Source organism: Oncorhynchus mykiss, chromosome 10 (assembly GCF_013265735.2).
Source record: "Oncorhynchus mykiss isolate Arlee chromosome 10, USDA_OmykA_1.1, whole genome shotgun sequence".
NCBI classification, from domain to species: Eukaryota; Metazoa; Chordata; class Actinopteri; order Salmoniformes; family Salmonidae; genus Oncorhynchus; species Oncorhynchus mykiss.
Genome location: NC_048574.1, coordinates 23,318,143 through 23,332,984, shown reverse-complemented (window position 1 = coordinate 23,332,984; position 14,842 = coordinate 23,318,143). Strand labels below are relative to the sequence as shown.

General features: G+C 41.8%; 1 protein-coding gene across 1 annotated transcript in view; it reads right to left on the bottom strand.

Moving 5' to 3' along the window:
- Positions 1-14,842, bottom strand: part of ncapd3 (non-SMC condensin II complex, subunit D3) — a 33,057-nt gene that overhangs the window by 16,353 nt on the left and 1,862 nt on the right. The window contains exons 2-15 of the mRNA XM_036989926.1: positions 10,036-10,202; positions 9,169-9,331; positions 8,841-9,007; positions 8,544-8,708; positions 8,369-8,430; positions 8,180-8,267; positions 7,929-8,062; positions 4,062-4,134; positions 3,330-3,455; positions 3,001-3,253; positions 2,859-2,897; positions 2,683-2,775; positions 2,500-2,573; positions 158-292 (exon numbers count right to left, since the gene is read on the bottom strand). Coding sequence (XP_036845821.1) covers positions 158-292; positions 2,500-2,573; positions 2,683-2,775; positions 2,859-2,897; positions 3,001-3,253; positions 3,330-3,455; positions 4,062-4,134; positions 7,929-8,062; positions 8,180-8,267; positions 8,369-8,430; positions 8,544-8,708; positions 8,841-9,007; positions 9,169-9,331; positions 10,036-10,202 — 1,739 coding nt within the window. The remainder of the gene's footprint in view (positions 1-157; positions 293-2,499; positions 2,574-2,682; positions 2,776-2,858; positions 2,898-3,000; positions 3,254-3,329; positions 3,456-4,061; positions 4,135-7,928; positions 8,063-8,179; positions 8,268-8,368; positions 8,431-8,543; positions 8,709-8,840; positions 9,008-9,168; positions 9,332-10,035; positions 10,203-14,842) is intronic.

Sequence of the window (14,842 nt, the reverse complement as noted above, 5' to 3'; positions counted from 1 at the left end):
GATCTGCTCATGAACAATATGGCAGAAGCTCAACTAGACTAGGGCAGTGTTTCCCAACTCCAGTCCTCAAGTACCCCCAACAGTACCCTGGACTAGAGGGTAGTAGAAGGAGAGGCAGTGAGCAGTGCCACCCAGACAGACAGAGCTAGCTACTCACAGTGAGGAGATCCATGAGGCACTGCAGGGCCTTCTTCTTGACAGACAGGGCGGGGTCACGGGTGCGTTCCGACAGCACAGTCAAATTCCCCTCACTGAGCATGATCACGTTGTGCTTCAGCAGGCCCATCATCGCCTGGACACAATGAGGGTTAGTGAGATTTTAAAGAGCGGGTTGGTCGTATTCGCACACCTTATATTGCCCCAGCAGGTAGAATGAGTAACAAGCAAGAAATGTGCATTCCACAATCTGTGTTTGAGGGGGGGGGGGTTCTACTAAGCTAACATATGGAATTATTTCAGGATGGTCATACAAAGAATCAATTAGATACTCTATTTTGAATGCTAGGACCCCTTTATTATTTGATTAAACATTGAATTTGGTCTTACTGCCAGTTGCCCATAGAAACACATTGAATAACAGGGTCACACATGGAAAAACTGTCCACCAAAAAATCTAGAAGGAAGTTTGTTTTGAGGTGCCTGTCCTATATCTGAGATAAGAAAGGTCAGAAAATGCATTTATTTTTGACATATTTAACCACTTTTCTTTTTAGGTACTAAGCTACTTCCATATACAGTACTGTGCAAAAGTTTTAGGCAGGTGTGAAAAAATGCTGTAAAGTAAGAATGATTATATTTATCAATTAAATAAATGCAAAGTGAGTGAACAGAAGAAAAATCTAATTCAAATCCATATTTGGTTTGATTACCCTTTGCCTTCAAAACAGCATCAATTATTGTAGGTACACTTGCAAAGTCAGGGATTTTGTAGGCATATAGTCAGGTGTATGATTAAACAATTACACCAAACAGGTATAAATTCAAATTCAATATGTAGGTTGAAACAGAAATCATTAACTGAAACAGCTGTGTAGGAGGAATAAAACTGGGTGAGGAACAGCCAAACTCAGCTAACAAGGTGAGGTTGCTGAAGGCAGTTTACTGTCAAAAGTCATACACCATGGCAAGACTGAGCACAGCAACAAGACAAGGTAGTTGTACTGTATCAGCAAGGTCTCTTCCAGATGCGCTGTCCAAACTCTTTTGAAGCAGCACAAAGAAACGGGCAACGTTGAGGATCGTAGACGCAGTGGTCGGCCAAGGAGCTTACTGCAGCAGATGAGACACATCATGCTTACCTCCTTTTGCAAACCGGAAGATGTCCAGCAGTGCCATCAGCTCAGAATTGTCAGAAAACAGCAGTGGGACCCTGGTACACCCATCTACTGTACGGAGAAGTCTGGTCAGATGTGGCCTTCATGGAAGACTTGCAGCCAAAAAGCCATACCTCCAACATGGAAAGTCCAAGCGACTCAACGATGCACAAAAACACAGGAACTGGGGTGCAGAAAAGGGGAAGCAGGTGCTCTGGACTTACAAGCCAAAATGTGAAATATTTGGCTGTAGCAGAGGCTGTTTCTTCTCCGAAGGGCTGGAGAGTGGTACACGAATGAGTGTCTGAAGGCAACATTGAAGCATGTTGGAGGCTTCATGCAAGTTTGGGGCTGCATTTCTGCAAATGGAGTTGGGGATTTTGTCAGAATTAATGGGCTCCTCAATGCTGAGAAATACAGGTAGATACTTATCACACAATACCATCAGGGAGGCATCTGATTTGCCCAAAATGTATTCTCCAGCTTGACAACGACCCCAAACATACAGCTAAAGTCATTAAGAACTATCTTCAGCGTAAAGAAGAACAAGGAGTCCTGGAAGTGATGGTATGGCCCCCACAGAGCCCTGATCGCAACATCATCGAGTCTGTCTGGGTTTGCATGAAGAGAGAGCACCCGAGGCTGCCTAAATCCACAGAAGAACTGTAGTTAGTTCTCCAAGACGTTTGGGCCAACCTACATGCCGAATTCCTTCAAAAAAAATGTGTGCAAGTGTACCTATAAGAATTGATGCTCTTTTGAAGGCAAAGGGTAGTCACACCAAATATTGATTTGATGTAGATTTTTCTTCAGCTCACTCACTTTGCATTTTGTTAATTGATAAATAAAATAATTCTTACTTTACAGCATTTTTTCACACCTGCCTAAAACTTTTGCACAGTACTGTATACATCCTTTCACCAAAACAATATTTAAAAACCTGGTACCAGGGTCCCTACAGGCGAGTCTTGTGAGCATCCTAGAGTGTGTTCGTGAGAGTCTCACCTTTCCATAAAAGGGCCTGAAAAGGTGGGCAGGCCAAACTGGCTGATGTTTATATTATGCTAATTGACTCAAGATGGTTAATGGCATACAACCATGCAAGAGAAGCCTACAACTCTTTAAGTCAAGTCAACTACTGACACACTGTACAGTACACACATTAAACAAAGACAGAAGTACGTACCTGCAGTGCACACTTCCTCACGTTGGTCTTTGGGTCACTCACACGGCGCTTCAGTAAAGCCATTGTGTCCTTTGCTAAAGAAAACACGAGCATCACATTACCATCAAATACTGAAATCATGTCCCACCAAACAATGTTTTAAATAAACACCTAAAAAGCCTGCAAAAAAATATATATACTTACACTCAAAACTTGCATGGTCATTGTTTGTGATCTCAATAGTCTTGAAAGGTAAAGTCTTGAAAGTTTTTTGGGTTGTCTGTGAATTTAAAGTGCCTAAAAAAGGAGCAGGGCACATTGAGTAAACAAACAAAAATATCCAACTATATTACTGAATTTAAAGCTGTTGTAGAGCTTACCATCAGAACCTTCACCATCCAAGACAGTCAGGGCAGATGCTAAAATTGATTGAAATGTCAAATTAGTTTAGTATGCAACTAGTATTTGGTGCTTTGTGCATGTGTACATGCATATGTAAATGTGTGTGTGTGAGAGACGCACTGGTGGAGAAGAGCTCTTTGATGCTGCGTGTGGCATTCATGGAGGGCAGCTCCAGGCACTGGGCCAGGCAGGTAAGGGCGTGGCCTCGGACTGTAGGCGAAGCGTCTGAGCGACGGCCAAACACTATGTTGTGGACCAGGAACCTGTGAGACAGGAAGGAGACTAGTTCTGCGTCCACATTTTCATTTGCTTCCCTCTCTGGCTGTTCCATCAGAGCCATGGACACGTCCAGTGCAAACATCCGGTACGCCACCTAGGGGCAGAAAGTTCAGATTCAGTTCAAAGCCAACAGCTCAAATCCCAACTAATTCATACGTGACAGCGCTTACCTTTGATTGTCTGGAGTAATCAAACAGCCACTTTATGAATGACGCGTAGTCTCCACAGGGCATTTTGGCCAGCAGCTTGGCAACGGCCTGGGCTCCACGCGTACGGTAGTCTGTCTTGTCCACCATCTGGAAAAAAATCATGCCAGGACAAAGCTATTATCTAATGTGATCCAATGTCTTTATTTTTTATTTTCTGTTCTAACATTTATCTCCCTTTTTGGGATTACGATCTCATCTCATCGCTGCAACTCCCCAATGGGCTAGGGAGAGGCGAAGGTCGAGTCATGCATCCTGTGAAACATGAACCGCCAATCCGCACTTCTTAACACCTGCTCGCTTAACCCGGAAGCCAGCTGCACCAATGTGTCGGAGGAAACACTGTTCAACTGACAACTGAAGTCAACCTGCAGGCGCCCAGCCCACCACAAGGAGTCGCTAGAGAGCGATGAGCCAAGTAAAGCCCCCCCGGACAAACTCTCCCCAACCCGGATGACGCTGGGCCAATTGTGCGACGCCCTATGGGACTCCTGGTCACGGCTGGTTGTGACAGTCTGGGATTAAACCCCAGGCTGTAGTGACGACACAAAACTGCAATGCAGTGCCTTAGACCACTGCGCCACTCAGGAGGCACCCAACATCTTTTCAAGGAGTAAATTATTTTAGACAGAGTTGGATTAGTTCTGAATTTACAAAAAATGTATGGATTGCATTTTAAAGTAAATGTAGTTTTACCCGGAAGGATATGTGCTGCAGGAGGATCCGTAGAAAGGGCAGTGCTGGCTCTTTCAGTTCATCAACAACGTGACTATGATGAGACACACAGGGTGAGATCCATTACAGCAACTAGTGACATGCATTTCAAACGGCAAACAAAATAATTCAAGGGTTCTTACAAGTCCATACAGTTAGTTTTTTTTAAACACTTTTGAGGGGGCTTTTTAAAGATTTGACATACAAACAGGTAAAACAAACTATCCCCTACTGCAGGTGTTCCCAAACAGCAGGGTACGGTTTCACCCCCCCTCAAAAAAATAAAAGTAAAATATTCTATACATTTTTTGGGGGGGGCTTTTTCCGGCTTTCAACTAATTCTTGAAAGTTGTAAAAGTAGAAAGCACAAGTGCGTCACAAGTTTTCCTTGGCATGACAGTCATTGCATACCTTAGAGGGCCATGTCTAGATCAACTAGCCCATGTCAGCTGAAATTTTTTAGCCCATAGATTGTTGTAATGCTTGAGTGACTCAAATATCACATGAATACAAAATGTATATCATTCCAAGAATTTGAACTTTAAAACTGCTAGATTTTCTCTGCACCTCATGGGGCATAGCGGTCAGAGCGTTGGGCAAGTAACCAAAAGGTTGCTGGATCGAATCCCCGAGCTGACAAGGTAAAAATCTGTCATTCTGCCCCTGAACAAGGCAGTTAACCCACTGTTCCCCAGTAGGCCATCATTGTAAATAATAATTTGTTATTAATTGACTTGCATAAAAAATGTAAATAATGAAGTGTAGAATTACAGGAAATAGGTTTTATGCTGGAAGGGGGGCCACGAGTGAAAAAGTTTAAGAACCCTTGCCTTACTGCATCAGATGAAATTTTTAAAAAAAATGATATATAAACATACACAGTTGAAGTCGGATGTTTACATACACCTTATCCAAATACATTTAAACTGTTTCACAATTCCTGACATTTAATCCTAGTAATAATTCCCTGTCTTAAGTCAGTTCGGATCACCACTTTATTTTAAGAATGTGAAATATCAGAATAATAGTAGAGAGAATTATTTATTTCAGCATTTATTTCTTTCATCACATTCCCAGTGGGTCAGAAGTTGACATGCACTCAATTAGTATTTCGTATCATTGCCTTAAAATTGTTTAACTTGGGTCAAATGTTTTGGGTAGCCTTCCACAACAAGTTGGGTGAATTTTGGCCCATTCCTCCTGACAAAGCTGGTGTAACCGAGTCAGGTTTGTAGGCCTCCTTGCTCGCGCACATGCTTTTTCAGTTCTGCCCACAAATTTTGTATAGGATTGAGGTCAGGGATTTGTGATGGCCACTCAATACCTTGACTTTGTTGTCGTTAAGCCGTTTCTCCACAACTTTGGAAGTATGCTTGGGGTCATTGTCCATTTGGAAGACCCATTTGCAACCAAGCATGAACTTCCTGACTGATGTCTTGATGTTGCTTCAATATATCCACATAATTTTCTTCCCTCATGATGCCATCTATTTTGTGAAATGCACCATTCCCTCCTGCAGCAAAGCACCCCCACAACATGATGCTGCCACCCTCGTGCTTCACGGTTGGGATGGTGTTCTTCGGCTTGCAAGCCTCCCCCTTCTTCCTCCAAACATAATGGTCATTACTGCCAAACATTTCCATTTTTTTTTCATCAGGCCAGACAACATTTCTCCATAAAGTAAGATCTTTGTCCCCATGTGCAGTTGCAAACCGTAGTCTGGCTTTATGGCAGTTTGGAGCAGTGGCTTCTTCCTTGCTGAGCAGCCTTTCAGGATATGTCAATATAGGACTTGTTATACTGTGGATATAGATACTTTTGTACCCGTTTCCTCCAGCATCTTCACATGGTCTTTTGTTGTTGTTCTGGGATTGATTTGAACTTTTCGCACCAAAGTACATTCATCTCTAGGAGACAGAACACGTCTCCTTCCTGAGCGGTATGACGGCTGCGTGGTCCCATGGTGTTTATACTTGCATACTATTGTTTGTACAGATGAACGTGGTACCTGCTCCCAAGGATGAACCAGACTTGGAGGTCTAAAACATTTTTTTTTGCTGAGGTTTTGATTGATTACTTTTGATTTTCCTATGATGTCAAGCAAAGAGGAACTGAGTTTGAAGGTAGGCCTTGAAATACATCAACAGGTACACCTCCAATTAACTCAAATTTTCTGGAATTTCCAAGCTGTTTAAGGCACAGTGAACTTAGTGTATGTAAACTTCTGACCCACTGGAATTGTTGATACAGTGAGTTAAGTGAAATAATCTGTCTGAAAACAATTGTTGGAAAAATTACTTGAGTCATGCAAAGTAGATGTCCTCACTGACTTGCCAAAACTATACTTTTTTAGTAATACATTTGTGGAGTGGTTGAAAAACGAGTTAATTGCTCGAACCAAAGTGTATTCAAACTTCAACTCTGTCACATACATACCTCTCTATCTATATACATACACATATGTACAGTGGGGCAAAAAAGTATTTAGTCACCAATTGTGCAAGTTCTCCCACTTAAAAAGAGGCCTGTAATTTTCATCATAGGTACACTTCAACTATGACAGAAATGAGGGAAAAAAAATCCAGAAAAATCACATTGTAGGATTTTTAATGAATTTATTTGCAAAATATGGTTACCGTGGCTTCTTACTGCATTTGCGTAACAGGCAGGCTCCTCGTGCAGTGCAATGTAATCAGGTGGTTAGAGCGTTGGACTAGTTAACTGTAAGGTTGCAAAATTGCATCCCCTGAGCTGACAAGGTAAAAATCTGTTGTTCTGCCCCTGAACAAGGCAGTTAACCCACCGTTCCTTGGCTGTCATTGAAAATAAGAATGTGTTCTTAACTGACTTGCCTAGTTAAATAAAGATTAAATATAAAAGGTGTGTAATTTAAAAAATATATATATATTTTTTTAATCTTCCAAAATCGGTGTCCAAAAATAGATTTCCGATTGTTATGAAAACTTGAAATCGGCCCTAATTAAAAATCGGTCATTCCGATTAAATCGGTCGACCTCTAGTATGTATATACACAGACACACGTGTGTATATATAAATGACTATTCCATGGTAGCACTCACACCGATAGCCATGAAATGCTTTGAAAGACAAAATAAATTGAATGTTCTATTATATAAAAAGGTTGTATAAAAAAAAAAATAAAAAAAAATAATAATAATAAAAAAAAAATGAACCATGCATGATAGCACCAGCTGTTCCGAACAATCTGTTCCATCAGCCTTATTAACCGATGTGAATAAGGCCTTTAAACAGGTTAACATTCGCAAGGCCAAACGGGAAAATGGGTCTGTACTACATTTAAAAAAACGTTTTGTACTTCTGTCAAATGTGTCTTACGCCATCGTCTACTGCTTGAGAGAGGATAAAGTCTCAGTGCAGCCGATGTCCCAATAATTATAGCGCGAGAACACAGCCTCCTCACAGCCTGCTCCACTTACTCATTGCTAGCTCTAGCCTGTCCTGATGATTACCATTATGTAGTACATTTTTTTTGATTGTATGTCAAATTGATTGTATGATTTTATAATGCATACATTAAAATATCAAATGTAATGATATTGAACTAAAAAGATCTGTCTGGATCAAGTGCCATTCTGTGACTACAGCTAATATGCCCCCCGATGTCATTTTGGTATTGTGATGGTTCCGAATTTGTGATACTAAACTTGGTATCAAAATCAAAACACTAGTCTACACGTGTTGTTTATGAAGCATGTGACAAATTGCTTTTTGGACATATCCTCCTGTTTCCTGATCATTCCAGATGGACATGGAGTGAAGGAGAGGAAGCATGTTTATTGATTCACGTTGTGAATTGCCATTCCTTACCTGACAAAGCCAATGGCCTGTTCCCGGGCAGCGAGGACAGCTTGGGTGGCCATCATGAGGGAGGGCTTGCCACTTTCCCCTTTGCTCATCATGAGGATCACATACAGGACTCTGTGGAAAACCCGGCGCAGAGACTGGAGAGACAAGTCAATTCAACAACAAAGAACCAGAGCTTAAACTCATTACGATAGTAAGTCTGTAGTAATGTTTTGACCAAGGAAGATGTGTTGTATATGTATTTTCCTCAATACCACTTTCTCATCCCCATGATTTGAAGAGCAGAGCAACCACAATCCGTAATAGGCCAACTCAGGCATTGTCCTCATGTCATCGATATCCCTGGGCACAGATCAATTCAATTTAAAAAAATATATATAAAAAAAATGAAAATATTGAAGTTCACAAAGGATAATGAAGTGTATGTATGTCTGTGTACTTACTGTCCAGCACCAAAGCTCAATTCTCCAATAACAGGCTCAAAGTTAGTCAGCTTGGCAAACATCTAAAGTTGACAAAGAAGATCCAGCTTTTAATGGTAACTGCTCAACATTTTAATGGACAACGAGGTCAAAATCACCTAGCCTATAGATAGATACTGGCACTATCCAGAATTACCTGTACACAGTTGTCTGCACTCTGTGGCTCATCCTTCAACGGAAATTTGAGGAGGAGCCGGAGGAGGCTTTTCACCAGGAGGACGACTCCCTCTCTGATTTTTAGGAGGTCCTGTGGAGACAAATGGACCTCCTCGTCTTGTTCCTCATCCTCATCTACGTCCATCTGTTGAGTGAGAGACAAGACAAAAACACTATTAGAATGAACAAGGTGAGTAGCCTTGGCAAAATTAAAAGATCATTGAGATTTGATCAGACATAAAGGCAATGTAGTATTTCCAGTATATCTGTGACAAACCTCATCATTGTCTTTCCTGTGTGGTTTGGACCTTTTGCCGTCAGCCTGAGAGCTCTTCAAAGTGTCTTTCTTGCGCTTCTTGACTAAGCTCTGGGGCCAACAGTTGCTCACGGTGTTCAAGCAAGTGTCGAAGAGGATTTGGTGGAACATTTTGTTGACCACACTACCTGTGGAAGACAGACAGAAAGGCAAGACCAAGAGACAAACCAGAGTAAACACACATTCACAGGGTAACATCCAGCCCAAAGGAAATTATTTTCACCCATCCACATTAGAAGTCCTAATCAAACTTGCTTCAGAATTTTACTTAGTACAGTACAGAAAATACCTGGGATTCCCAGTAGCAGTAAGTAGAGGGAGGATGCCTGTAGAGCGCTTATCCTTTGCTGAACGCTGGCTGTTTTGGACTTCCCTCCCAAGACAAAGTACGACAGCACCGCCACAAGTGACTTGACAGAGACCCCATTGTCACCGAACACTGTCCAGACACTCTAAAAATACAATCACGGAATCAAGGGAATGATAAATCAGAGTACATTCTATGGATTGCTTCTCTGTAACAGAAAGGTTCCCAACTTTCTAGTCAAACCGATCTGTAAATTATTCAGCGTTTCCCCTATATGCATGTAGCAGTGGCGCAACGCCGCTTCTAAATCATGGCCTCCACTGCACAATTTTTTATTATAATGTAGATGTATGCCCCAGGAAGACCCCAAACACCAAATTCACACGAGAGGAAACAGCTCTACTGTCCACTCCAGCACCTTTGTTATTTTTTTTGTGGATGAAACTGAGCATGGTCTTTTCTGTTTGGCTGTCCTTAACCTCAAGTACTTGTAGCATACCCTTTTTAAAGCTGGAATTGTAATGTTGAAACTGACAGGTCCGTTTAGGATATTACAATAACAAAGAAGTTAATGCAACCAACACATCATTGCACGTGCGAAAGAACATCAGAATATGTACCACATTTACCGACGCACGTCATATTCTGATGTTCTTTCGCACGTGCAATGTGTCAGTGTTTGTGGCATTAACTTCTTTGTTATTGTAATATCCTAAACGGACCTGTCAGTTTCAACATTACAATTCCAGCTTTAAAAAGGGTATGCTACAAGTACTTGAGGTTAAGGACAGCCAACCAGAAAAGACCATGCAATTTTCAAGCTAAATTCTTTACTAAAACAGTTCTTACTTGTGATGCGCCATCAGTTCCTAATGGGGACACCTCAGTGTCAGTCATATAGGGTAGCAGGTGACTGTACAACGTTTTGAATTCCTTGGATCCATTTTTTATGACAATGGCAGCATCCAGTGGTCCAGTTTCAGTGAATTCAAAATCCCACACAGCATCAACCCAACCTGCACAAAAAACACCAATGAATGTTAGTTTCAACTCCTTACTTGATCCCAAACTCTGAACAATGAATGCAAGACTGACTTGACATGATAATAAATCAGCTAGCTATCATAGGTCAATTCCTTGCCAGCTGGAGCGGAAAATATTTTTGGCATCTCAGATTGAAGTTCCTATGTGAGAATTGACAGAACAATGGTATTCAGTATTGTAGGAATACTCACATAGGAACTTCAGTATTGTTGTAATTGTCATTATTACAAATATAAAAAAAATACGTTTTGTAATTTTTATATAAAATCGGGCAATTAATCGTTATCGGCTTTTTTGGTCCTCCAATAATCAATATCGAAAAAAATATAATCGGTCGACCTCTAACAATGATGACACCAAGATGTCTGTATCATGTACAGTCCACAGATCATAGGATGCAGTGGTGGAAAAATTACCTAAATTGTCATACTTGAGTAAAAGTAAAGATGCCTTAATAGAAAATGTAAAAGTCAGACAGTAAAATACTACTTGAGCAAGTCATAAAATACTTGGTTTTAAATATACTTAAGTATAAAAAGTAAAAGTGTAAATAATTTCAAATTAATTATATTACGCAAACCCTAAAAAAATATGTATAGACACTGCTCAAAAAAATAAAGGGAACACTTAAACAACACAATGTAACTCACTGTTACACACTGTCACAGTCATACTCTGGACCTAGTTTTGTCCAATGGAATAAATGTTGTGGATCTTAATGTTTTTCCTCATAATCCTGGACTATCGGACCACCATTTTATTACGTTTGCAACTGCAACAAATAATCTGCTCAGACCCCAACCAAGGAACATCAAAAATCGTGCTATAAATTCACAGACAACACAAAGATTCCTTGATGTCCTTCCAGATTCCCTCTGTCTACCCAAGGACGCCAGAGGACAAAAATCAGTTAACCACCTAACTGAGGAACTCAATTTAACCTTGCGCAATACCCTAGATGCAGTTGCACCCCTAAAAATTAAAAACATTTCTCATAAGAAACTAGCTCCCTGGTACACAGAAAATACCCGAGCTCTGAAGCAAGCTTCCAGAAAATTGGAACGGAAATGGCGCCACACCAAACTGGAAGTCTTCCGACAAGCTTGGAAAGACAGTACTGTGTAATACCGAAGAACCCTTACTGCTGCTCGATCATCTTATTTTTCTAACTTATTTGTGGAAAATAAGAACAATCCGAAATTCCTTTTTGATACTGTCGCAAAGCTAACTAAAAAGCAGCATTCCCCAAGAGAGGATGACTTTCACTTTAGCAGTGATAAATTCATGAACTTCTTTGAGGAAAAGATTATGATTATTAGAAAGCAAATTACGGACTCCTCTTTAAATCTGCGTATTCCTTCAATGCTCAGTTGTCCTGAGTCTGCACAACTCTGCCAGGACCTAGGATCAAGAGAGACGCTCAAGTGTTTTAGTACTATATCTCTTGACACAATGATGAAAATAATCATGGCCTCTAAACCTTCAAGCTGCATACTGGACCCTATTCCAACTAAACTACTGAAATAGCTGCTTCCTGTGCTTCGCTCTCCTATGTTGAACATAATAAACGGCTCTCTATCCACCGGATGTGTACCAAACTCACTAAAAGTGGCAGTAATAAAACCTCTTGAAAAAGCCAAACCTTGACCCAGAAAATATAAAAAACTATCGGCCTATATCGAATCTTCCATTCCTGTCAAATTTTAGAAAAGGCTGTTGCGCAGCAACTCACTGCCTTCCTGAAGACAAACAATGTATACGAAATGCTTCAGTCTGGTTTTAGACCCCATCATAGCACTGAGACGGCACTTGTGAAGGTGGTAATGGCATCGGACCGAGGCTCTGCATCTGTCCTCATGCTCCTAGACCTTAGTGCTGCTTTTGATACCGTCGATCACCACATTCTTTTGGAGAGATTGGAAACCCAAATTGGTCTACACGGACAAGTTCTGGCCTGGTTTACATCTTATCTGTCGGAAAGATATCAGTTTGTCTCTATGAATGGTTTGTCCTCTGACAAATCAACTGTAAATTTTGGTGTTCCTCAAGGTTCCGTTTTAGGACCACTATATATATATATATATTACCTCTTGGGGATGTTATTCGAAAACATAATGTTAACTTTCACTGCTATGCGGATGACACACAGCTGTACATTTCAATGAAACATGGTGAAGCCCCAAAATTGCCCTTGCTAGAAGCATGTGTTTCAGACATAAGGAAGTGGATGGCTGCAAACTTTCTACTTTTAAACTCGAACAAAACAGAGATGCTTGTTCTAGGTCCCAAGAAACAAAGAGATCTTCTGTTGAATCTGACAATTAATCTTAATGGTTGTATAGTCGTCTCAAATAAAACTGTGAAGGACCTCGGAGTTACTCTGGACCCTGATCTCTCTTTTGAAGAACATATCAAGACCATTTCAAGGACAGCTTTTTTCCATCTACGTAACATTGCAAAAATCAGAAACTTTCTGTCCAAAAATGATGCAGAAAAATTAATCCATGCTTTTGTCACTTCTAGGTTAGACTACTGCAATGCTCTACTTTCCGGCTACCCGGATAAAGCACTAAATAAACTTCAGTTAGTGCTAAATACGGCTGCTAGAATCCTGACTAGAACCCAAAATGTTGATCATATTACTCCAGTGCTAGCCTCTCTACACTGGCTTCCTGTCAAAGCAAGGGCTGATTTCAAGGTTTTACGGCTAACCTACAAAGCATTACATGGGCTTGCTCCTACCTATCTCTCTGATTTGGTCCTGCCATACATACCTACACGTACGCTACGGTCACAAGACGCAGGCCTCCTAATTGTCCCTAGAATTTCTAAGCAAACAGCTGGAGGCAGGGCTTTCTCCTATAGAGCTCCATTTTTATGGAACGGTCTGCCTACCCATGTCAGAGACGCAAACTCGGTCTCAACCTTTAAGTCTTTACTGAAGACTCATCTCTTCAGTGGGTCATATGATTGAGTGTAGTCTGGCCCAGGAGTGGGAAGGTGAACGGAAAGGCTCTGGAGCAACGAACCGCCCTTGCTGTCTCTGCCTGGCCGGTTCCCCTCTTTCCACTGGGATTATCTGCCTCTAACCCTATTACAGGGGCTACTGAGTCACTGGCTTACTGGTGCTCTCTCATGCCGTCCCTGGAGGGGGTGCGTCACCTGAGTGGGTTGATTCACTGATGTGGTCATCCTGCCTGGGTTGACCTCTCCTGTCTCAGCCTCCAGTATTTATGCTGCAGTAGTTTATGTGTCGGGGGGGCTGGGGTCAGTTTGTTATATCTGGAGTACTTCTCCTGTCCTATTCGGTGTCCTGTGTGAATCTAAGTGTGCGTTCTCTAATTCTCTCCTTCTATCTCTCTCGGAGGATCTGAGCCCTAGGACCATGCCCCAGGACTACCTGACATGATGACTCCTTGCTGTCCCCAGTCCACCTGGCCGTGCTGCTGCTCCAGTTTCAACTGTTCTGCATTATTATTATTATTATTATTATTATTATTAGACCATGCTGGTCATTTATGAACATTTGAACATCTTGGCCATGTTCTGTTATAATCTCCACCCGGCACAGCCAGAAGAGGACTGGCCACCCCACATAGCCTGGTTCCTCTCTACGTTTCTTCCTAGGTTTTGGCCTTTCTAGGGAGTTTTTCCTAGCCACCGTGCTTCTACACCTGCATTGCTTGCTGTTTGAGGTTTTAGGCTGGGTTTCTGTACAGCACTTTGAGATATCAGCTGATGTACGAAGGGCTATATAAATAAATTTGATTTGATTTCCAAGTCAATCACACTTCTGTGAAATAAAACTGTCCACTTAGGAAGCAACACTGATTGACAAATTTCACATGCTGTTGTGCAAATGGAATAGACAACAGGTGGAAATTATAGGCAATTAGCAAGACACCTCCAATAAAGGAGTGGTTCTGCAGGTGGTGACCACAGACCACTTCTCAGTTCCTATGCTTCCTGGCTGATGTTTTGGTCACTTCTGAATGCTGGCGGTGCTTTCACTCTAGTGGTAGCATGAGACGGAGTCTACAACCCACACAAGTGGCTCAGGTAGTGCAGCTCATCCAGGATGGTACATAAATGCGAGCTGTGGCAAGAAGGTTTGCTGCGTCTGTCAGCGTAGTGTCCAGAGCATGGAGGCGCTACCAGGAGACAGGCCAGTACATCAGGAGACGTGGAGGAGGCCGTAGGAGGGCAACAACCCAGCAGCAGGACCGCTACCTCCGCCTTTGTGCAAGGAGGAGCAGGAGGAGCACTGCCAGAGCCCTGTAAAATGACCTCCAGCAGGCCACAAATGTGCATGTGTCTGCTCAAACGGTCAGAAACAGACTCCACGAGGGTGGTATGAGGGCCCGACGGGCTTGAAGTCAAACAGTGCAATGCTTGAAGCACAGCAAAGAGCTGCTGGCAAATGCAGGAAAGTGCTGTTTGAATGAATGCTTACGAGCCTGCTGCTGCCTTCCACCGCTCAGTGAGACTGCTCTATCAAATCATAGACTTAGTTAGAATATAATAACACACAAAGACAAGCCTTAGGTCATTAATATGGTCAAATCAGGACACTATCATTTTGAAAACAAAACGTTTATTCTCTCAGTGAAAT